At 42.8% G+C, this 26022-nt stretch overlaps 1 protein-coding gene across 2 annotated transcripts in view; it reads left to right on the top strand.

Annotated features, from left to right (window-relative positions):
- EVC2 (EvC ciliary complex subunit 2) overlaps positions 1-26022 on the top strand; it is a 156761-nt gene that overhangs the window by 108639 nt on the left and 22100 nt on the right. For both annotated transcript variants that reach the window (XM_024204504.3, XM_024204503.3), the window contains exons 15-17: positions 232-436; positions 6194-6310; positions 21308-21535. In XM_024204504.3, the coding sequence (XP_024060272.2) occupies positions 232-436; positions 6194-6310; positions 21308-21535 (550 nt within the window). The remainder of the gene's footprint in view (positions 1-231; positions 437-6193; positions 6311-21307; positions 21536-26022) is intronic.

Genomic DNA, 26022 nt, shown 5'->3' with positions numbered 1-26022 from the left:
AAAATCTTTTTTTTTTTTTTTTTTTTTTTTTGGACCAGTTCTAATGTATAGGCCATGTTCTCACCTAACACCCTGCTATCCAGAGAATCTGGCCACCTGGGAAGAGAAACACATTTTGCAGGTTCCTAGGATCTCTGAAGATAGTTTGGTGTTTTTTTGTTTTTGTTTTTTGCTCTGTGCCAGTTTGCATATACCTCAGAATAGCATATGTTTGTTCTTGTTTTTTAACAGGAGACTTTTAAGTCTGCCTCTTTCATTATCTGAAGAGGAATTGCTTAGAATGAGGCAAGAGTTCCATTGCTGCTATTCTCAGATGGACAATAACTTAGCTTTGCCCAAGATTCGGAGAAGAGCTTTGCTTCAGGCGTATCAGTCTGCGTGGAGGGAAGCGGAGCTGCTGAAAGTGGATCAGAACTCAGCAGTATCCGACAAACAGGTGGGATCAGTAAGGGAATGTTTTACATTTCCCAAATGTGTACATTTACTGTCTGCCTCCTTTTCAGGAGTGGGTTTCCCCACACATGCCGTTTTTCATGTGTTTTGGAAGCAGAATGTGATTAGGATCAGTTCCCAACTGTAGGGCCTGATTTATCAGTTACTGTAGGTAAAAGCTGTATCCTGGCCTTTCCCCCAGTCCAACACATTAGCACGATGCCTCTTGTGATGACTGGTGTGCGTGTTGCCTTCCTGCTTCCTGATCCCTGTTCTGTTTTGTTTCTTGGTTCCTGCTACCTGAATTCAATGTTCTTGTTTCTGTTTATATGCGCGCACACAGAGCCTTAGCGTGGGGTGTGTGCTGCTACTCATAGCCCGCTGCTACATAGCTGCAATTCAGACTGTTATCAAGTTTTATTCAGACTGTTGCTGACCTTACCAGTTCATGGTGAGTACATGTTTTGACTGACAGTCTACTGGCATGTCTTACTTCGGGATGGTTTTTTGGATTGCTATTCTGGGGTGCATCAGAGTGTAACATGGCGACGAGTGCTTCTGTTCTGCAACCCATGCTGCCGGCACAGCCTTCGATGATGATACTTTATTCAGAATTTTTGGAACTGTCTGCAGATTATACAACTCTCCGATGCGCCTAGGTTACCCTGGCTGCTTAGGCTGTGATGGCGTTGATATTTTTGGTGGGCTCCTGGAGCCCAGTCCTCCTTTGATGCAGCTATGCAGCATCGCAACAAGTATTTTGGCATTGGAGATTCTGTACTGGTAAAGAGGAAAATGTTTTTTGAAGCTCTCCAGCAGCCCTACAAAACCATACACAAGTTTGCATGTCATTTGCAGTGATGGGCCAGGGACTGTGAATTTGGGGATGTTATGATGATCATGCTCAGGGATATTTTTCTGATTGACCACCCTGGATGAACAGTTACTGGCTGAAGATGCGAGAATGCTAACTTTTGATGTGACAGTTGCTAAGAGGGAGGCCTTTGCTAGCGCTTGGGGTGAAAGTTGTTCTGTGTTTCAGATTGCTGCTACCTTTGTGTCTCCTCTTAAGCCATCAGCTGCTCCTCCTACTTCCATCACCCAGAATCCTACTATGCTACCTACTCCCGTACCATGGCCTCAGCAGCGAAAGTTGCCAGCTCCTCACTGTTTCTCCTGTGATAGTATGGGTCACTTGGCCAATTTCCCTGCCTGCCCAGTCAGGCTTGTGAGAAGGAAGGACACTTTTTAAATTAGTGCACCGCAGTACACTGGTTCACAAAGATGTGAGGCCTGTGAATGTGGAGCCGGACGAGACCACTTTTATTGATGTTTCCTTTAGTATGATTTTCACATGTGGTAAGACACTGCAGCTGGTATCCTGAAATTAATGGCACACTGCTGAAGTGCATGGTGGATACAGGTGCTGAACTTAATGTTCTCCCCTCTGGGTTAGTTCAGAGTCTGGACAGTTGCTGACAACGGTAGTTATAAATGCTTAGAATTTGTATGCCTTGCAGACAGTGGGCAAAGCTGTATGCTTTGCGCTCTACAAGGGCATAGCCTTGACTGCAAAGTTTAACATTGTTAAAGGCGCAGCTGCGTATGCAGTTCCATTATTTTCCTTACATCTTGGTATTATGAACTTGCACAGGATATCTCGGGTGGGATTATGTTGGCTAGAACAGAAGGGGATATGCAAAGTATCATTCAGAGACAGCATGGGGATATGCATACTCTCTGCAGGTGCATTTGAACATGGAAGTGTGCACCGTCTGCACGTTGCATACTTCCTGCACTTATGGAGAAGATCCAAACAGAATTTGGTATCATTTGGGAGGTGGAAGGATTGGCTTTCACCCATTGTGATCATATACAAGAAGAGTGATGATATTCAATTGTGCACAGATTTTAGGGACCTTCATAAAAATGTGAAACATGAGCAATCTCGATTGCCTTCAGTGAGGTGACTTGGTGGGTAAGTGGATCCCGGATTTTCTCTGTGTTGGACTACCAATCCGGTTACTGGCAAATACCATTAATTCTTTTGCGTAGAGACTGTCCAGTTTGGCCAATGTACATGGCAGAGGGGCATTGCTGGCACATGATGGCATATATCACATTGGTAGATGTGCAGGTGAACGAGCCCCTGATGACATGGCTGATGTGTTTTTTCACTTCACTTCACTGCTGAAGTGAAAAAACAGATTGACAGAGCCATACGAGTACCCAGAAGTCACCTCCTACAAGACAGGCCCAACAAAGAAAATAACAGAATACCACTAGCTGTCACCTTCAGTCCCCAACTAAAACCTCTCCAGCGCATCATCAAAGATCTACAACCTATCCTGAAAGATGATCCCTCACTCTCACAGATCTTGGGAGACAGACCTGTCCTCGCTTACAGACAACCCCCCAACCTGAAGCAAATACTCACCAGCAACCACACATCACTGAACAAAAACACTGACCCAGGAACCTATCCTTGCAACAAAGCCCGATGCCAATTCTGTCCACATATCTATTCAAGTGACATCATCATAGGACCTAATCACATCAGCCATACCATCAGGGGCTCATTCACCTGCACATCTACCAATGTGATATATGCCACCATGTGCCAGCAATGCCCCTCTGTCTGCCATGTACATTGGCCAAACCGGACAGTCTCTATGCAAAAGAATTAATGGACACAAATCTGACATCAGGAATCATAATACTCAAAAACCAGTGGGAGAACACTTTAACCTGTCTGGTCATTCAATGACAGACCTGCGGGTGGCTATTTTACAACAGAAAAGCTTCAAAAACAGACTCCAACGAGAAACTGCTGAACTCAAATTGATATGCAAATTAGACAATCAATTTAGGTTTGAATAGAGACTGGGAATGGCTGAGCCATTACAAACATTGAATCTATCTCCCCATGTAAGTACTCTCACACTTCTTATCAACCTGTCTGTACTGGGCTATCTTGAGTATCACTTCAAAAGTTTTTTTTCTCTTACTTAATTGGCCTCTCAGAGTTGGTAAGACAACTCCCACCTATTCATGCTCTCTGTATGTGTGTGTATATATATCTCCTCACTATATGTTCCATTCTATGCATCCGAAGAAGTGGGATGTAGCCCACGAAAGCTTATGCTCAAATAAATTTGTTAGTCTCTAAGGTGCCACAAGTACTCCTGTTCTTTTTTGAAGAAGTGCGTAGCTCACATACTGGAGGAATGTGGAGATATACTCTTCCCTGTTGCATTAAGTTATGCTTTATATGATATTCGGTGCACACTTCATGAAAGTAGTGGAGAAACCCTTTGTATCAGCTCTTCATCCAGCCTTTGAGGACCAAGTTGTCTATGCTGACAGAAAAGGTTCATTCCACCCCTTCGCCGTCCTTGAAGCTGACTGATGTGACTAGAGAACATGGGAGTCTCAACAAACATATTCATCCAAGCACATGGAGCTCATCAAGGCATTCTATCCCGGACAAGCAGTGTATGTTAGGTGAAGGTTTGAAAACATTTTCAATACTCATGGCGTTATCTTGCGGGCTGCAGGGCAAAGAGCATAGTGAGTGTGTTTACCAGAGGGAGCACGGTGAGCATGTTTACTACCGGGAGAACGCATTGTTAAATAGCAAGATATATTGCCTACTGAAAGGGGAACAGATAGGGAAGAGGACACTGTTTCTGCGTACATTGATATCATGAGACCAACTGGGGAAGTTGCACACAGCAATAGCATCCACCTCTTGAGCTGAATCAGGGGTATAACCTAGGACCCTGGGATCACCTGGTGCCTCTGATCAGGTACCACTGAACTTTTAGAGAGAAAGAAGGAAATTGTGATGACTGATGTGTGTTGCCTTCCTGCTTCCTCCCCTCTGTTTCTTCTCCTGTTTTGTGTCCTGGTTCCTACTCCTTGAACTCAGTGTTCCTGTTCCTGTTTAAGGCTCTGTTTGTGTTCTGAACAGTGGGTGGGTGCATCTACTCAGGGTCTGGTGCTACGTATCTGCTGTTATCGTGTTTTGTTCAGAGTTTTGCTAACCTAACTAGTTCATGGTTATTAAATGTTTTGATTGACAACCTACGTGCATGTCTTTCTTTGTTTTATTTGTGGTTTTGGGTTGCTATTCTGGGTGCATCAGAGAGTAACAGCTCTCCTTTCCTATAAATACTTGATGCAGCTGAGATTTTTTCACAGAGGTCCAATACACCTTCCACTTGCATAACAGATTCCCTGCCTCCTACAATGTGATTTGTGGTAGTTCAGTGCTCCTGTCTTGCCATTAGCATCTTGGCATTTAAAGATGCTTTTTAGGAAGAAATGAGAAAATACATTTCCTCCAGCCTTCCCTTCCTTTGTAGACTAATTGTTCCAGGGCCCTATCCCTTATAATGGGAATAAGCAGAAAGCCAGGATGTGATCCATCTCTAAGGGGGCCCTTTCTGAAGCCAAAAATGTGTTATGTCTTCTCCCCACCTATTGGACCTCCATATCCCAAGCTGAGACTCCTCTGGAGACATATCCACAATGCTGAGTCAGTCTTCTTCAGCATCTGGGACTCAGTCTGACTCTACTGCTGAGTCAGTTAGAGATTCTTTGGGGAAAAATCCAAGTCCACTTCAATCCACTTAAAAACAGAAAATCTTGAGGGTTCCCTCTTATGTTCTAGAGTGGGTAGTGGCTTGCTTTCAGACTTGCCTTTCCAAGAGGAGGATCATGACTCTCCCAGGGATGTACTCTTTCATTTTTTTCCAATGTTTTTAACAGAAGCTAGGGAATACTCATCTCAGAAGAGGTCAGTTGGTGTAAAGAGGTCAGTCCCAGCCAGGAAAGTATTAGGTAATTGGGTAACAAATTTTCTATTTGGCTATTTAACTTTGTGTAGAGGATGCTTAATTGCCTTGAATGTTATAAACTACAGATTAATTCTTTACCTTAACTTTCTCCACAGAAAAAGAAACATATCTCTTCTATGAATTGTAGGTCATAGTACTATAATAAAGGGTGATATGTCTCCCCTCTGACCACAATTTGATTGACTCTGTTTTTCTTAATGTGTAAACTAACTTAGGCTAATTGCACTAGGAATTAGCCTAGTTCAAAACCTTAATGATTTCCAAAATGCTAGGTATTTCAAAAGGGAAATGACTTTGCAGAGCCTTATAGTTGAACAGATGTTATCTTTTCCCTGAGAGTACATTACACTTAGTTTATATTCTTGTAAAGAATACAAAGGTCAGATTACATAGTAGGATGCTCCTTAATATTATCATGGCACATCTGTGATTCATACAGTGCATTTTGAAAACAATTTAATTTTTAAATTAATATGATATCTTGTTCTTTTCTTATGGCGTTGAAAAAGGATGAGGAAAATTTCATTAAGTCATTGCATATAGCATTCACTAAATGCTTGTGTAAAACCAGATTTGTCACTCCTGTGCTAGCAGGACAAAATTGCAATAATGCAACTTGGCAATTGCATCCTCTTTTCAGGGATGAATATGTAAACCTGCATTCAAAAAAGTTAGGCATATTTTGTGGTTTAGTCTGAAATTACTGAATGGGTCCTCTGAAAGGTATAGCTAGAACATGTATTTCCAGGGAACATTTTGTCATGAAAGTCAAGATTGCAGTTTTGTATTCTTAACTGGGGAATTGCCCACAAATAATAGTAATAATACTAATACATAGTAATGCCATATAAGTTTTAAAAATATTTAATGATGTGATGACTTTTTTTTTATATCCACAGTCCAAGATCAAAAAACAACGATCCAAGAATAGAAATAAGATGGATGTTCTGAAAAAATCTTTGGAGGATAAAATTCGCATCTATGACGAACCGATTACAGATGAAAATTTGAGCAAGGTAAATGTAAATGTTGTTCTGTACAGAGCTCTGTACATTGATGCTCAACAATTACAAAATAACAATAATTTCATAAATACATGCATGACCAAGACACAGAGAGGCATGGAGCTCAGACTAGATGATCATAATCATCCCCTTCTGGCCTTAAAGTCTATACATCTGTGATAAGCATAAGTATGTAAAATATTTCATCTCTCTTTGTGCTTGTCTCCTGGACTGTCAAGATTATGTTGCATTTAAAATAGATTATCACTTTGTGATTTTTGTTGTAAATGTTAATGTTCCTTTTGTTGTAAATGTTAATGTTCATTGTGAAAGGTGGCAAGTTCCCATGTCTGAATACTGGTGTTTCCTGTTTATCATAAGAACACAGTGATGAAGCTGCCACAGACAATGAGCTTCTAGAATAATTTCTCATCTTTGCCTGTGGCAAACCCAGTGTCCCAGAGGTGCATGTACTGACCAAGACGAGCCTGGAGGACCTGGGGAATCTATCAATTTGCTTGCCCCTTTCAGTAACAATGCTTATAGGGCAACCTGGAAAGTTTCTTCCTCTAGGAAAATGTTTTCCAAATATGTGACATTTGCTCTATTTTAAAGGAAAAATAATTTACTCTTTGGAAGTATTTTTAGGAGCAGCATAGATAAGTCTATTCCAACAGGGACGATTCGAGAGTATCAACATAGGGATGAACTGAAGCAGAGACGAGGAAATCAGGGTGGCAGAAATTTAACAAGGGACTCCCTGCAAGATCCAGAGAGCTCCCTCCAGTACATCTGTGTCAGAGCAGGGTATAACAATACATGTCCCTCACAACCCCTCCAGTGTGCCTGAAGTACTCTGCTCTAGAAAGCTCACTTCTAGGGTGAGAGAATGATTCAGGTTCCAGGCTGATTTGATCCTTGACCTCTCTACTGAAACAAGGATGCCTGTGATGATGATAGGAACATCTGTCTACGAGGAACTGAGTGTAGGCCATTACCTCATTTCACACACCAAAATCCTCCCCCATTAAAACTCAGATCCTCCTACTGAAACACAGCCTGAACAGCTGGGTTGGACTGGGCGCATGAAGGGGAGGAATTCTCCTTGTGCAAGGAAAAAGTAACCCTCTGTGACCTCAGCGCAGGTAGAGAATAGAGTATCAGTACTGTAGTAGATCCCCAGGCTCCACATGTCTCTGAATTACCCGTGTTCCACTCTCTTCAATGTGCATACACACAAGGAGCCCTTGTGAAGCAGGTTGCACACCACACAGGAGGTGCACACCCACTGCATGACTTCCACAGATGCTGCTGCTGCTACCTTGCACAATAGACCTATCAGAAGTGGGGTAAAAAATTTCCCTTAGTGCCCACTGTCTGTCCATTCAACTCAATAGTTTTGTCACTGACTTAATGGAGCAGGATCAAACTCTGATAGCTACAGCTCCACTGAAAGCCAGGCTCAGGGTTTTAGAGTGTAAAGCCAGAGGGGCAGGGACCAACTTTTACTTTGGTTTGTACAGTGACGATTAAGATAGGAGCCTGCCTCTACTATAAGAGAAAGTAGAATACCGCAATAAGTATAACAACACTTACAGGAGGAAAGAATGGTCCTGCAGTTAGGGCGCTAGCCTGGAACTTGGGTGACCCAGCTTCAGCACCCTGCTCTGCCATAGACTTCCCATGTGATAGTGTGCAAGTTACTTAATCTCTCCATGCCTTTGTAAAATGCAGGTAATAGCACTTCCTTACCCTACAGAGGTGTTGTGAGGATAAAAGCATTAGACATTATGAGGTGGGTGCTGAGATACTATAGTAATGGGTGTCGTATGAATACCATTGATAAATAATACAAATAATAATCTGTTAAATGATTGCCTTGTTAAGATTAGTTTTCATATATTTAAGATAGACAGTGTAGTTTGTTTGATTACATTTCCAGCAATCTGTATATCCTTTACCAGGGGGCCCAAGGGAATAGGAAATACTGGATGCAGTATGTTTTATTTATGGACAGTTCTGCTTTAATGTGACACTAATATTTTGAGGCAGTAAATGTGCTTGATTTGTGTAACTTCTATAGCCCTTTTTATCATTTAATTGATGGAGAGTTTATTTCAATTTAGATACAGCACCAGGCTCGCTCTGGAGTTCTTTTGTAATGTCCTTGCCTGTCTTCTTTTGATTTGAGCTGCATGTTAGCTACCAAAGGCCACCTACTTTATCCAATGAGGAGAGTAGATTATTATTAAGGAAAATGATCACATATTATCACTAGTATATCAGAAATGTAACAAAAAACCTTATCTTGTGAGTATAAATAACGTTTTTCATTCTTTCCCATTGCAATTCATTGTCTAGGTCCTCATTCAAATTCCTGCCCATTAGTATTTTTTATATTTGTTTTCTTTAATATAAAGGGTTTTCCTCTTCTCACTCACTATTGCCATCCAAAATTTTATGACCAATTCAGGAGGGTGGGGGAGAAATGTAAATATGGAACAATGTTAAATCTTACTACTTTTCCATTGACTACTGTCACTTCCTACTATCCTGCTTTGTTTTTTTGACAATTTGAATGCTGTGTGTGAGAGTTGGCTCTGAGCTGCTCAGTACTGCAGAAGGCTCCTGAACTTGGTGGGTAGAAGTGATGCTTGAAGAAGAAAGGAGCAGGGGGATATAGTCTTTCTTATAGTCTTCCAAGAGGGCTGTGAGAACAAGGATTATAGATAGGAGGGTAATGTGTTGGGAGGATATGGAAAGGGTTTTGAGGCCTGATTCTGAGAGGTGCCTGAAAATCTGTTATATAGTTTTCCAGATTGGACTCAAACAGAATATGTCCTTTCTTCTCTAGTTGTGTCTTAGTTGCTCAGCTTTCAAGCTGTCCCATGGACAAGGCATGAGGAAGTGGAAGTTGTACAAGACGAAAGACAGGCAAGAGGCATTATAAAAGAGATCCAATACGAGTCTGGTGCTGTTCTGCGGATAAGCAAGAAGACTGTAGGACTTACAGAAATCAAGCACAAAATATTTACAACTTTTAGCACGATGAGCCTCTGTCCCTAACTAGGACCTCTTGGTACTATTGGACTGCAAATAGTAATTAATATTAATTATAGACTTCATTAAAGATGAAGGTCAGTGCATCTTAGGAGCAATTCCTTTATTTGTAAGAATTAAGTGAGAGAGAAACGGCACTAGTAGCAACTAGAGTCAGTAATGAATATGGAAATTGAAAGTTAACACTTTCAAGTGAAGGGCTTATTTTAATGGATTTATGTTGTTCAGTTAAATTTAAAGAAAGTCAGTTGATTAGGAAATTGCAGATGGAATCAGCAGCAGGAGAGTATGTCGAAGACGCATAACTTGATGCATTTTCAGCAATGATCCGAGGAATGGAAAACCTACCTTATGAGAGGAGACTCAAAGAGCTTGGTTTGATTAGCCTAACCAAAGGAAGGCTGAGGGGAGATATTGCTTTCTATAAATACATCAGAGGGATAAATACCAGGGCGGGAGAGGCGTTATTTAAGTTAAGTGCCAATGTGGACAGAAGAACAAATGGATATAAATTGGCCATCAACAAGTTTAGGCTTGAAATTAGGCAAAGATTTCTAACCATCAGAAATGTTTGAGTGGTAGCCGTGTTAGTCTGTATCAGCAAAAAGAATGAGAGTCCTTGTGGCACCTTACAGACTAACACATTTATTTGGGCATAAGCTTTCGTGGGCTAAAACCCACTTCTTCAGATGCATGGAGTGGAAAATACAGTAGGAAGATATATATATATATATACACACATACACACACACACACACACACAGAACATGAAAGATGGGGGTTGCCATACCAGCTATAACAAGACAAATCAATTAAGGTGGGCTATTATCAGCAGGAGAAAAAAAACTTTTGTAGTGATAATCAGGATGGCCCATTTCAAACAAGTTGACAAGAAGTTGTGAGTAACAGTAGGGGGAAAAATTAGCATTGGGAAATAGTTTTTAGTTTGTGTAATGACCCATCCACTCCCAGTCTATATTCAAGCCTAATTTGATGGTGTCCAGTTTGCAAATTAATTCCAGTTCTGCAGTTTCTCATTGGAGTCGGTTTTTGAAGGTTTTTTTGTTGAAGAATTGCCACTTTTAGGTCTGTAATCGAGTGTAAATTTCCCCATGCTAATTTCCCGCCCTACTGTTATTCACACCTTCTTGTCAACTGTTTGAAATGGGCCGTTCTGTTTTTTTTCTCCTGCTGATAATAGCCCACCTTAATTGATTTGTCTCGTTAGAGTTGGTATGGCAACCCCCATCTTTTCATGTTCTCTGTATGTATGTATGTGTGTGTGTGTGTGTGTGTGTATGTATATATATATATATATATATATATACATTCCTACTGTATTTTCCACTCCATGCATCTGATGAAGTGGGTTTTAGCCCACGAAAGCTTATGCCCAAATAAATTTGTTAGTCTCTAAAGTGCCACAAGTACTCCTCGTTCTTTTTTCATCAGAGGAGTGAAGTTCTGGAACAGCCTTCCAAGGGGAGCAGTGGGGGCAAAAAAACTAACTTGGTTCAAGACTGAGCTTGATAAGTTTATGGAGGGGATGGTATGATGAAACTGCCGACAATGGCATTAGCTGATCTGCGACTGCTAACAGCAACTATCTCCAACAGCCAGTGATGGGACACTAGATGGGGTAGGCTCTGAGTTACTACAGAGAATTCTTTCCCAGGTATCTGGCTGGTGAGTCTTTCCCACATGCTCAGGGTCTAACTGATCACCATATATGGGGTTGGGAAGGAATTTTCTCCCAGGTCACATTGGCAAAGACCCTGGGGGTGGGGGGTGGTTCACCTTCCTCTGCAGCATGGAATACAGGACACTTGCAGGTTTAAACTAGTGTAAATTGTGGATTTTCTGTGACTTGAAGTCTTTAAACCATGATTTGAGGACTTCAGTAGCTCATCCAGAGGTTATGGGTCTATTACAGGAGTGAGTTGGTGAGGTTCTGTAGCCTGCGATGTGTAAGCGGTCAGACTACAGCAGTGGTTCCCAAACTGGGATTCATGAACCCTTGGGGGTTCGTGAAATGTTACAGGAGGTTCTCGGGGGGGAAATTCCCTAATGGTGAACAGAGCTGTCCCTAGGGACCCCGGGCAGCATGGGGCCAGCAGCGTGGAGCCCATGGACTTCCAAGAGTTAAGCAGATCAAAGCAAGCATATCTAGCACACTGAGGAGATTTAAACTTCAAAACTCCTTATAAGAAATGGAAAGGGAGGTGAATATTTTTTGCTGTTTTTAAAATTAAATAGGCAGCTAGTGTTGTTTTTAAAATTATTATGAAGAACAAATTTAAGCTTTGTTGTAACATGCATTGTTTGCCTGGACTGCTCAAGACCTGATTGCTTGTGTAGGAGGAACTCTTTGAGTTGGCTTCTTAAATACCTTCATGCTGTTTCACATCTGATACTCCTTGATGAAACCTAGGAACCTTGTCTTATAACAGGCTTATTCAAAGTGATACAAGCTATGAAAATGAGATCTTGGAAGCGTGTTGCCATTTTCATAATGTAATAAAAATACTGTAATGATAAATAATTAATAATAAATAGTGTGTAATAAGTATGTCATAAAAACAAATTTTATCTTTCCAAGAGCACTGCTTTTATAATTTATACTCAGGTAAAGGAGAAAATCCCTGGAAATATTCATTTTTAGGAGGGGTTCGCGAGACTTGACATTTTAGTGAAAGGGATTCACAGGTTGTTAAAGTTTGGGAACCACTGGACTAGATGATCATGATGGTCCATTCTGACCTTCAAGTCTTTTAGATTGTTATAGTAGAAACCAGCATTTTATATGCCTGTTTACTCTGTCTAGTGCTACAGCAGTCCTCTGATTTTGGCCAGGGGTTATTTAATTGGGGATTCAGAGTTTGATCCATCTTCCACTGAAGTACATAAATAAAAAGTGGCTGAACACACTTGAGTGCATCCCCATTACACAATAATATGTTTCTTATTGTGGATGGTGCTTAATAACATGCAAGTGGAGTCCAAATTTCTACTTCCTCTGGCTATTTTGTTTCTAATTCATGTAATATACCAAATTGGATGGAGAGCCACAAAACCTTAGAATGCTGAATCATCTGATTCTCGTGCTGAGTTACAACAAAAGGGTGTGTATTGCTGCCAGTGACTGTCACTTTTCCCCCCTTCGAATTCCACAATTATCAAAGCTCACACCCTTGCCTCGGCTTTAAAGGGAACGTGAGCTATCAAACTGTATTTTTTTGCTTATTCATTATTTATTTTAATGAGTTTGAAACCTGTATTGATGGTGATCAGTCATTTACGCATTCATCCATGCATTATTCATTCATTCACTTCCAGACTTCATGCATGTATAATTCATTAAATCCTACATCTAAAAGTGAGCTTCCTGTGAAGAGAAGGAAACATTTAGTCCTATTGTGTTTATACTTCTATCATAATAATTTTGCGTAGCTTTTTACAGATGCACTATAAACCTCTTTGAAGACATTCCTTGCCCCACAGAGACCCCTCAAATGTTACTGCTGTTGTACCATATGAAACAAATCATGCTTCAAGCATGTTTTTCTCATTTTGAAGATATTGCAAAAATAAAATGCATTCTGGTGGTTAGTATCCTGCACTTGTACATAAAAGTTGGAAGAAAACAATGGGCCAGATTCTCAACTTACATAAATTATCATAGCTCAGTTACATCAGTGGACCTACAACTGTTCACACCAGCTGAGGAACTGGCCTAATATGCTTAATGGACGGCATAACAGAAGCAGTTAGCATGCTGGCTTAGGACTTGAGAGACCACAGTTCAGTTCCTTGCTCTGCCACAGGCTTCCTGCATGACTTGAGCAAGTCACTTAGGGCCAGGCTTTTAAAGGTATGAATGTGCCCATCTGCTTCTTTAGGCACCTAAATACCTTTAAAAATCTGGCCCTTAATGTCTCTCTGCATCTCAGTTCTTGGTCTGTAACTGGACTTGAGAGTTTTCCCACTGACTTTAGTGGGGCCAAGATTTTATCTTTGGCCTCTTGTTTCAAGCTGGGCATCCCAAAATTGAAGCACCCCAAATCATTAGTCACTTTGGAAATACCTTGTCATATTACAATACTTATGTCTGAAAAGTGGTAATATAGAAGCTACCATCAACAGTATAGTACTTTGTCCAGCACCCTTTCCAAAGAAGACTTAGCCCATTGCAAGTCAATATGCTCAGGCTAAAGGTAGGCTACAATGTAATCAGAGGTGAGACTCTGATTCAGACAGGAGGGAAGTTACTAGGAGCTCCTCAAGGATCGGTCTTGGGACCAGTCTTATTCAATATTTTTATTAATGACCTTGACACACAAATTTGGAGTGTGCTTATGAAATTTGCTGATGACACTAAGGTGGGAGGCATCATCAATACAGATGGGGATAAAACATTATACACGAAGTTCTGGGTGGCCCTGAAGACTGGAGTTGCAGAAATGGGATGAAGATCAATTGTACAAAGTGCAAGGTCATGCACTTAGGATCTAATAGGACGAATTTCTGCTACAAGGGGGTCTCATCAGTTGGAAGCGATGAAGGAGAGAGACCTGGGTGTGTGAATCAATCACAGGATGACTGTGAGCCACCAATGTAATGCAGCTGTGAAAAAGGCAAATGCAATCCTAGGATGTATGAGGCATTTCCAGTAGCAATAGAGAAGTATTTAATGTCATTGTACAAGACACTGGTAAGACCTCACTTGGAATACCATGTACAGTTCTGGTACCCATACTCAAGAAAGATTAATTTAAACTGGAACAGGTTCAGAAAAGAGCTACTAGGATGATCAGGGGAATGGAGGGCCTATCTTATGAGAGGATACTGGAAGAGCTTGGCTTGTTTAGCCTAGCAAAAAAGAAGACTGAGGTGAGATATGATTGCTCTCTATGCATACATTGGGGGGTAAATATCAGAAAGGGTGAAGAGCTATTTAAGCTAAAAGACAATACTGGCACAAGAACAAACATATAAATGGGGCTTGAACAAATTCTAGCTGGATATTAGAAGGTTTCTATCCATCAGAAGGGTGAGGTTCTGGAACAGTCTCCCAATAGGAGTTGTAGGGGCAAATAATGTAATTAGTTTTAAGAGAGAGCTGGACACATTTCTGAGTGTAATTGTATGATGGGGTTATTTGTGATGGTAGGGGGCAGGGCTCGACAGCCCTGGGGCTCACTTCTGGTTTATAATCTTGTTCCTGAAGCTCATGCTTCAGAGATTCAGCCAGCCACCACCAGGGGTCAGGAAGGGAATCTCCCTCCCCTCCCCATCCCCATGTATTCTGAGAGGATTTCTTTTATCTCCTTCCTCTGAAGTGTCAGAGAAGGCCACAGCTGGAGATGGGACATTGTGGGGTAGGTCAGGGCCTCTGAGGTGGCACAGAACATTCTCTTTCTCAGACACTTGGCTGGCTGGTTCTTGCTCACAAGCTCGGAGTCTAACTGATCGCCATATGTAGGGTATGGTTTTGTGGGGTTTTTTTGCCTTCCTCTTCAGCATAGGGATGCGGGTCACTTGCCAGGATTATCTGGGTATATGTCACATGATTCTTTCCCTTCCATTGCAGGGGCCTCGGCCTCTGGTGCATCTTAGTCTTTCCTATACTCTGCCTGTGGCACATAATATTCTAGTTTCCTGTGAGTTGTAATACCCAGGTTCCATTTCAGTTGGGTTAGTGTGCAGGTGCTAGGTGGTGCTATACAGGAGGTCAGACTAGGGCCTGGTCTACACTACAAAGTTAGGTCAACATAAGAACATCAGAATGGCCATACTGGGTCACACCAAAGGTCTATCTAGCCCAAGATCCTGTCTTCCAACAGTGGCCAATGCCAGGTGCCCCAGAGGGAATGAACAGAACAGGTAATCACCAAGTGATCCATCCCCTGTTTCCCATTCTCAGCTTCTGGCAAACAGAGGCTAAGGACAACATCCCTGCCCATCCTGGCTAATAGCCTTTGATTGACCTATCCTCCATGAATTTATCTAGTTCTTTTTTGAACCCTGTTATAGTTTTAACCTTCACAACATCCTCTAGCAAAGAGTTCCACAGCCATAAGCTGTGTTAGGTCGATTTAATAATGTATGTGCCTACACTGTCGAGTCCCTTCCGCCCACCTAAGTGGCCTGTAAAATCGACTTCTGTATTCCACGTCCACGAGAGGCGTTGTGCTTGATTCGACATCCATGGGTCAACATGGGGATAGTTTAGACACTGCATTGTGTAATTCGAATGAATTGGCCTCCAGAAGGTGTCCCACAGTGCTCCGCTGTGACCGCTCTGGAGAGCACTTTCAACTCCACTGCACGTCAGTCAGGTACACAGGAAACAGCTGCTCCCCTGTTAAAGCCCCGGGAACTTTTGAATTTTCATTTCCTGTTTGATCAGCGTGGAGAGCTCGTCAGCACAGCTGCAGCACATGGAGACTCAAGGCCGCAAATGCGCTCCAGCATGGAGTACATAGGAGTTGCTGGATCTTGTTGCTGTGTGGAGAGAAGAGTCTGTGCAGGCAGAGCTTCAATCTAGTGGTCCTTTCTGGCCTTAAACTCCATCACTGCAGCATATGTAGACACACCTGAGTTAGCTTTGATCTAGCTAGCATGGGTATGGATAGCAGTGAAGCTGTGGCAGCACAGGCTAACTGCTCAAGTACATACCCAACCCATGCTGCCGCGGCTTATCTGCTTTTGTTATTAGAGCTAATTACATCAGAGCTCTCTACGTGTGCTGTAACCACACTTCTGATTGCAGCGTAGACATATGCTAAGAAAACGTTCAATTTTTTGCTTCGGTATTGAAGTAAGGCACAGTCTTGCCACCTGGCCTTTCTTATACAGCTAGTTCATAAGTAAGAGTATCTTGAAATAACATTCTGAATTTTGAAAGGAAGTTCACTTTGACATGATAAAAAAAAATTCTGATTCATGGTGGAATTGGCTGTCTTGTATAATCTAAATCAAAATCCTGATTTGCATGATGTTCTGTGGAAGTTTTTATCTTTATTTGATTTCCTATCAGGGCCGCTGAAATGCAGTATACATCTCTGAATGCTCATGAACTGCTGAATTGTGAGGATATGAAAGAAATGGTGAAGTTATTAGCATTTCAATGGAAAGCGTCGAACAAAGGGCCTCAATTCCATTTTAGCAGATTTCTTACCTTTCTGCAAAGAATATACAGACTTTTCTGTAGTTTGAGTCGTCCCTTATACAAACGGAAACATAAAAATGAGAAACAGGTATGTCTGGGCCCAGACTGAGATACTTGGGCTGTTCTCCAGATAATAGAAGCAGCTCAGATTTGTCCAGAGGACTCCAAGGTTTGCCCACGCCCCTTCCACCTTCACTCCCATTTTCTACCACTGGCTATTCAAAAACAACAGTAGTTCAGCAATCCTGCTTTATCCTTTAGCATCCTGGCTTTGCAAGATAATATTGGGGGTAGCAGTGAGCATTATTCTTCCTACTCACTCTCCCCTCCTGCTCCCAATCCTTCATGTATGAGATGAAAAATTGGGGGGATTGTTGCCTGAATGAATGAGAGCAGCTGTTGAGCTACTTCCCTTCTCTGCTATGGCAGAGACAGTCAAACAGATCAGCAGAAAACAAGCCCATGTAGTGCATGCACCATGTGTAAGGAGACTGCAGGAGCCACAACAGGAGGGCTCTGCCACTATTGTTCCCAGCCTGCAGACCTTTGCTCTGCCAGGAGGAAAGTGCAGAGAATATGGACTTACTTGTTGGGCCTCCCACACCAGTGGATGTGCTCTGCAAGGGCAAGTCTGTGCTTTTCAGCCCATAGGACTCAGTAAACTGCACTATCCTCACTGGTCAAGGCATCTCCGAAGTAAGTCTAAAAACTTCCCCCAACATCCTGGTCCAGTCTGCTTCTAGAGGGGAAAGGCCCAGGTCCCATCTGGGATTCTTTAGGGTATGTCTACACTGCGATAAAAAACTGCGGCATGGAGTCTGAGTCTGGGTCAGCTGACTCGGGCTTGCAGGGCTTGGGCTTCGGGGCTAAAAACTGCAGTGTATATGTAGGACCCACCCCCTGCAGGGTCTGAGAGCCCAGCTCTGGCTTGAGTCCAAATATCTACACTTCAGTTTTACAGCCCAGTAAACCCAAGTCAACTCACTTGGGTCAGTCGCGGCTGTGTCAGTGATCTTTTATTGCAGTGTAAACATACCCTAAGTGAACAGTGGAGACATTTAACATCATTTTGGACTCTGCTTCTTCACAAGAGGAGTATTAGGGTCTCAAAGGGACATTTCCTCTGCCAGTACTGAGACTTAGGTTATGGTTTGTTTCTTTAAGTGTTCCAGTATTATAAAGAAGCGTTTGTGCAGGTTGGCAGTTTCCCCCACGTGTTGATCTGTCTGCAGCATTCTAAACATCTGACACACTCCAGCTGCCCCTTTGCAAAACTGTCTGATCTTCTTGAGATGCATACAGGTACAGAGAAAGTATTGACTGCACAGTTGGGAAAAGATTATCGTGAAACAACTCTTCTTTATTCCTGTCACTGAAAAATGTGGTAAACTGAATATAGGGCATAAGCAAAGGCAAAACAGTACCAACTCCACGCATTTAAAAACCATGAGCTGGGCCCCAAAATCATGCAATGTTAAAAAATAATAAATGTTGCATTCTTTTTGTTTTCCTTCTGGTAAATTTTTCAAGCTTTTCTCCACAACCATGAGGATTTAAAATTGTATTATTTTAATGAAAACTGAGATTCCTATGTAATCACTGGATTCCAGGAGCTGGAAAAAACATCAACAATCACAAGATTCACAATGAAATCATGGGAATTGACAACACTGTATCACCACAGCCAGTCAGTTTATTTCAAAGTAAACTTCCCTGATAGCCTAGAACCAGAGTTTATATGTGGTTCCATGTGACCATCAAAATTGAGGCCCTCATAAATTCCACAATACTGTGAAATTATGAAAGCAGCATTTACTTTAAGCCTTCTTTTCATTTCAGGGCCGCTAGCCAAGGGCTGCAGAATCTACAGGTTCTGTGGGAAGGGAAGGGAAGGGAAGGGAAGGGAAGGGAAGGGACAATTTCATATTTTCCAGATATTTTCCCCATGTTTGTTTTATTGTTTAAGAAAGAGATTTATATTGAATAACAATATGGTTAAGATACATTTTCTGTCTGTTAAGGCAGAATTATGCTAGTAATATCTAGAATGTACCTGTGGCATGCACCTTGCCTCTTTAGTAGGGCTTTGTACCACAGGTGCCGACTTTCCAAAGTGCCAGGGGGGTGCTCCACCCCTGGCTCTGCCCCAGGCCCCTCCCCCACTCCACCCCTTCCCCCAAGGCCCCACCCCTACCCTGCCTCTTCCCACCCCATCCCCGCCTCTTCCTGCCCAGTTCTGCCCCCTCCCCTGAGTGCGCCGCGTCCTCGCTCCTCCCCCCTCCTGCCCAGAGCCTCCTGCATGCCATGAAACAGCTGATTGTGGCAGGCAGGAGGCATGGGGAGGGAGGGAGAGGTGGTGATCTGTGGGGCCTGCCGGCGGGTGGGCAGGAGGTGCTCTGTGGGGGTGAGCTGATAAGGGGGTTGCAGGTGGGTACTCAGCACTCACCATTTTTTCTCCGTGGGTGCTCCAGCCCCGGAGCACCCACAGAGTCAGCGCCTATGCTTTGTACTGCTAGGCTTAGTTGATGATGGTCAGAAGAATTTTCTGCAGATAACTTTCTTCCTCTGGTGTTCAAGGGCATCTCATATAATTCAATGGAAATTTTAGATAATGTCACATGAATACTCTTGAATAAGATTTGGTTGCAAATCACATTTTGAATTTAGCTTTATATATTGGATAACAAAATTTGAATGATATGCAATCCCCTCTCGACAGCAGTCTTGTCAGTAATAATGCCAGAGAAAAATTCATGTGCATCACATTACCTGTGTGTCATTTTAGGGCTCTGAAAAACCTTGTGACAGTCTGCTAAATTATTCTTAAAAGGTAATGAATGGGGTTAATATATTATTTCATATAATTCTGATTAACATAAATAAACAGGTGATATGGTTATGAAGTTTGAGAATAACTATGCATTGTCTCTGGGATATAGAGCCAGATCCTCAGCTCGTGTAAACTGTAATTATTATTGACTTCAGTCTAGGCTTCAGGCTATTCCAGTGTACTCCAATTGAGGATCAGGCCCATGGACTCCTTCACATGTTAACACACAATTTCCATTACCATTAACAGGAGTGGTGGGCTCACCAAAAGGAGACAATCCAACAAAATGGCTTATTGGAGAGAAGGAAGGATTTATATTACTTTGAAACACCTTGGAATTAATTAGCTAACTTTAAACACAACTCCTTTGATATATAATAACTTTAATATTTTATAACCCGAAACTTTTATGATGCCTTACATCTGAGAATCTCAGAGCACTTCAAAAGCAATAATTATGTCCTTGGATGATGATAGTGATGGTGGTGGTGATGATGATAAAAAACCCATTGGATTAGGAAAGTATTAATTAAATCCTTGGATTATAATAATAATTACCTCATTGGATTAGGAATGTATTATTCCTGTTTTACAGATAGGTGAACATGCATAGAGAGATTAAGGCCCAAATATTCAAGTGTCTGCTAATTTGAAATGCCTCAAGTTTTGGGTTCCTGACTTAAGATACCAAGCTCCTGATTTTGGAGGTGTTGAGCAGTCACAGCTCCCACGGACTTCAATTGATTTTTTTGGCAGCTATGAAAATCAAGGCCTGCATATCTAATGTTGTGCATCTGAAAACCTAGGCACCAAAAGTTAGTGGACAATTTTGAAAATTGTGAATTGCTCAAAACCATAAAGGAACACTGTGTGGCAAAAATTGGTCCACAATTCAGATCTCTTGATTCCCTGTGCTTTAACCACAAGATCACTGTCTCACACACAATACCCAGAATTACTACCAAACTTGGGTATTTTCTGAACATCCAGTGTTGGATGAAAAAAACCTCCTCTGACATACTTTTATCTACTAGGCATTGGATCTTTTTTTCCCATTATCTGTACTGTGACATACACAGAGATTTTTCAGTCTCAAGTAAGGCAGAAATAGGAGAGAAGTAACCATTTGAGCACTGAATCTAAGTCAAGGTAACTGAACGATCCCATCCCACATGGTGTTGCAAAGAAGCAGACATCGACTGATGCAGGCATGGGGAAGAACATAAATACGTTCAAGGTTCCAGATGTGGCTACAGTCAGGTACCATAATCACTGGTGGCAATAAATTCATCCAAAACATATTAAAGTTTTTGAAATGTCTCCTATGAGTCTCCCATTCTGCAATAGATATTAGTTTTTATTATTTGTACTGCATTAGCACTGGGAGGCCAGGGTTGTGTTAAACTAAAACACAGTCCCTTCCCAAGAAAGCCTGTAGTTTAAATTTAAGACAAGAGACAGCCATGGATGGGACAAAAAGACAGGGAAAGCACAGGGGACTGTCCTACACAGTAATAGAAACAGTAAAAATGTCAAGGTTCTGCAATGATAGTAATGCACTTAAAAAGTTGTCACTTACTTTATATAATGATACTTCAGCATATGCAGTATTTTCACCAAGTATAGTGAATTGTGGGGCTTTCATGAAATTCCGAGGCAATATTATCTAAGACACACTTATGTATATGACCACTGTAGCTAAGAAATCTGAATTTTGTTTTAAAGAAAACAAATATTTTAAATAAAATTAATAGTTTTATGTGTTGAGTAATGTACAAGAAATGACTGTTCTTTTTCTCTCTCCTCCTCTTCTCCCCACCCCGGATAATTTCCTTGCGTATTATGTCAATCGTGTGGCAGCCAAATAATTATATATTTTTAAAAACCCTAAAAATGCTTATCAGGTTTTTGTTAATCTTATTACATTTGGTGTTTCATTATTTTCCAGGTCCATAATGAGTTGCTGCTTGAAAAGGAGCATCAGTTGCATTCTCGGGAGAATAAACTTGGAGAGTCCATTGCTGCTTTACAGTTCCAAAAGACTGATAAGAAGTCCAAAACGTTGGAGATTTACACCGCTATCATAAGTGTACAAGCTTTGCTTCTGGAAGAATTGAGTACATCAAAAATACTATCAGAATCAGAGTGTACCCACATTTTAGAGGCACATAATCCTGTAAGTAACAAAGTGCTGAGAAGGGTAAACTCTTCATGGGCCAGATCATCAGCTGGTGTAGCTTCATTGACTTCAATCAAACTAGCTTGATTTATACTAGCTGAAAATTTGACCCATTATTTCTATAGTTTTGGCAGGGTGTGTGTGTGCATTTATATGAAAGCTTTATGTGAAAGAAATACAGATAGAAAGTTACAGTACTGTTTAAACAGAAGATAAGAATATTATAGCTAGAAAGATAATATTATTTATTATTTGTAGTATGGTAGCACCAATAGGCCCCAATTGATATCACAGCCTCTCTTGATAAGATAAAGCAATATTTTTAACAGGTAACTAACTAATATTTCATTATCTTGATCAAACAGTAAAGGGCAGGGGAGTAACTCTGAGCGAAGACTAATAAATAATTTTCATGACCAACTTTCAAAATTTGTCACATTTATGGTAGTGAGAGCTATGTGATAAATTGCCCGGTCATGTGATACGCTTGAGTTATTGTGCACCCAGAGTATATACAGTCTCTCTCTCTCTCTCTCTCTCTCGTTGTGCATGTGCACACAGTTTAAATAACAAAATCTTCAGAAAAAGCTTTTACTTCCTTTTTGTCAATTTTTTACAGATTTGGCAGTTTCAGAATCCTGTTGGGTATTTTTAGTTCTATGCTATATAGTCATAGGGAAGTGTGTGTGTGTGTGTCTCCCATTTGTGACTATCAAAGTGGGAATTGGCAGAGCACTGAAGTAGAACAAACAGAATGGATTTTTAAAAGTTAAACCTTTTTGCTAGAGGGCATCATTAGACAGATATCACTGTGAAAACTCCTACTTAAAATTTAATACTGTCCTCTCTGGAGAGCCTTTCTTAAAGTGACAATATGTTAGTTTAAATATGCTCTTCTGAGTTTGTTTAATGAAACATTGTATTAAACCTGTAATAGCTATTTACAGTGACAAGAGAAATAAGATCAAGGCTGATAAAGCATTAAAAGTAATTTCATTTTGGTTTAGTGCCTGTTTTGAAATCTTAGCTGTGTTGCCTACAAAAAAACTTGACAACAGTTAGGCCGCTGTTGTGTTGAGACCGCTGCCTGTCATGCTGACCAATGATATTTCATTGTTTCTTGAACTTCTCCGTCCGTCTGTCTGTGTCCCTCTGTCTCTTACGTTATACTTATTTTGTAAACTCTTTGGAGTAGAGGCCTCCTTTTTGTTCTGTGTTTGTACAACACCTAGCACAAATGGGGTGCTCGTCCTTGACTGGGACTCCTAGATACTGCAAAAATACAAACAATACAATAATTACAACAGTGCAACGGTATGCTGAGACACTACCAGCTTGCTAATACACAAAGGGTTAACTCCAGCACTTGCATAGGTGTTCAGAGGAAGGGGTATAAATAGGGCTGCTGGAGACAGAAGAGAGAGAGAGTATGTAGGGTTTCTTATCCAGGCTGCGAGGGCTGGGTTGAGCCCTAGATTGGGGAAGTTTTTGTTTGTTACTATTTGTGCTTATGCTACCTGTTTCGCTTGGTCTATATAGACCAGAGGTGGCCAACCTGAGCCTGAGAAGGAACCAGAATTTACCAATGTACATTGCCAAAGAGCCACAGTAATACATCAGCAGCTCCCCATCAGCTCACTCCCCGCCTGCTCCCAGTGCCTCCTGCCCACCGGCAGCACCGCCCATCAGCGCCTCCCCCTGTCTCCCCGCACCTCCCGACCAGCTGTTTCGTGGCCTGCAGCAGGCTCGGGGAGAAGAGGGGAAGAGGAGTGAGGGCACTGCAGGCTCAGGGGAGGGGGCGAGAAGGGGTGGAGTGGGGGTAGGGCCTGTGGCAGAGTCAGGGGTTGAGCAGTGAGCACCCCCCAGCACATTGGAAAGTTGGCACCTGTAGCTCCAGCCCTGGAGTCAGTGCCTATACAAGGAGCTGCATATTAACTTCTGAAGAGCCGCATGTGGCTCCGGAGCCACAGGTTGGCCACCCCTGATATAGACTCTCTCCTGCTGAATAAACTTCCCTGCCTGTTGCTACATTTTTTACAGTCTTAGAAACCTGTTAATTAAAAACCACTAACACCACATCAGGTGATAGCTCGTAACTCTATTGATGTAACCATTCAGTAGAACAAATTAATGGTTAACTGTATGTTAACTTCATTAATCTCTCTACAAATAACATGTTTTTATTTCTGGCACTAGCAGTTAGTCTGCATTTATTGTTATTTTTGTTATGGACGTGCATAGGGCCCCATTGTATTAAGTGCTGAACATAGATAGGGTGACCAGACATCCTGTTTTTAAAGGGACAATCCTTTATTTAAGTCCTCCTGCAGATGTCCCGACTTTTTCTTAAAAACAGGCAAAATGTCCCATATTTTCTGTCCTCTCACCCCCGCCCCCCGATCAGTATTGGCAGTTCCTGCTGCTGGCCGGATTCCTGCTCACCAGCCTCCTGCCCACCAGTGGTGAGTGTGTGTGTGTGGGGGGGGGGGGAGGTGTCCAGTAGCCGACAATGGGAGTGGGTGTGCAAGGCTGGTGTCGGGGGGAAGATGCAGTGCGCAGGGCGGCCGTTCCCCCCTGCTGGTCTGCCAGTGCAGCCCCCACTGTGTGCCGGTTCTTGGCCAGCAGGGCCTCGCCCCCCCATCCCATTTCTGGCTGGCATTGGTCGCGCACTGCAGCGGCCGGTGAGTGCGGCAGGCACAAGGCGGCTGCCGATCACGTCGCCCCCTGCTGCCCACCCATCAGCCCTTTACATGTTTGCACTCTCGCTATCCTCTCTCTGCTTTGCCCCTTCGCCACCCCCGCAGCCCGGCTGCTCCTCTATATCCCCCCCAACGGAGTACGTCCCACTAGCAGCGCTGTGCAGAGAGCCAGCCCCTGGTCGGAGCGCTCAGCTCACCAGCAGTCTGGCCGGCAGGCTCCTTCCTTCCCCCACTGCCTCTGGCTGGGCCAGCACCCTGGGAAAGCCCAAGATCCTCCGGCCCCAGGCGCTGGCCAGGAGGAGCCAAGCCCTGCATGTACCAAAGCCCCGCACAGCGCTGGCACGGGGAAGCCTCTCCGCTCCTCAGCTAAGTTCTGGAATGGTGGGGGGAAGGGCAGGAAGCGATTTCCAGCCTGTTCACGCCCCAAACCTGCAGGCTTCACAGTAGCCCTCGGGACAGAGGCTTAGCACCCTCTTCACACACACACACACATGCCCCACCCTGGGTCCTGCCCCCAGGGAGCGCGAGACTACTCTGTCCCCTAGGCACTCTCCCCTGCTGAGTCACTTCTGTGGCAGGGTTCGCTGAAGCCCCTGCAGTCAGGTTCCTTGGGCCCTGATGCACAATGCATCCTTAGGGCTTAACCCCTTCCTGCCCATGCAGGAGGCAGCTGGGTTACGTCAGTGGCCAGCAGCAGCCTGGAGGTGTTAGCTGCCTTTCGACACTGTGCGGGCAGGAAGAGACAAGCTGCTTCCAGCCACACAGAGGGGAGGGTGAAGGAGAAGAGATGAGCTCTGCAAAGCCACGGGCCAGGTCATCCCTTCCCCACCTCCTCCCACCCTGAGTCTGGAAGCAGCTTCCGTCCCTTCCCTCCCACACAGGGCCGAAAGGCTGCTGCTGGCCACATTCTGGTGTGAACCCTGGCAGAAATCTGGGGATAGGAGGCATGTGACCCTGCGTGTCTCCCCATGTGCTGCCTTGGGAAGATGTGGTGCCATGTACCAGGAGAGATGGGTCTGTCCCGGAGGCCCAGCCAGGCATGGAGGGCGGAAAGCGCCAGGCAGGGAGGGGAGGGTCGGTTGGTCACCCCTATGTAAGAGAGTGGTGTACAGGAATGTGTGTATGTCACCTCTCCCCATGTGAACCCTAAAGCCTTAAATATAAGGTAAATAAAAAGAATCCAACTACGCAGTATGTTTTTAACAGGGGCTTACTCAACTTGATGTTAATTTGAATATCTGTACTGCATAGTTCTGATTGAGTGCCGTTCAACTCGCTTGAGTGGGCTGTAGCCCACGAAAGCTTATGCTCAAATAAGTTTGTTAGTCTCTAAGGTGCCACAATTACTCCTCGTTCTTTTTGTGGATACAGACTAACACGGTTGCTACTCTGAAACCAGTAATTTTACCAGGTGTCAGGTATCTTCTCTACTTTACAGAGGGGTAACAGAGGCACAGAGATCTTAAGTGACTTGGCCATGGTCAGAAAGGAAGTCTGTGGCAGAACTGGGAACTGAACCCCATCTCCTTGGTCCTAGTCTAATGGCTTAACCACACAGCTATCCTGTCTGTCATATTAATTATGCAGTTAAGACAAGGATTTTTAAAATGACACTATTGAGCGAGGCCTCCTAAACAATTTCTAGGAAGGGTTCTTTTTTGACTGTAGAGATATTGTTTTGTTACTCTGATTTTATTACGTTGAGTAGTAGTCAATATTTTCCAATTTGAAACCTTTTTAGTATTAGTAGTTGATTCAAAAATTGTCTGCATGAGTTTCTCACAT

Source organism: Terrapene carolina, unplaced genomic scaffold (assembly GCF_002925995.2).
Source record: "Terrapene carolina triunguis isolate 2854851 unplaced genomic scaffold, T_m_triunguis-2.0 Scaffold66, whole genome shotgun sequence".
NCBI classification, from domain to species: Eukaryota; Metazoa; Chordata; order Testudines; family Emydidae; genus Terrapene; species Terrapene triunguis.
This window is presented reverse-complemented; position numbering and strand designations above follow the sequence as displayed.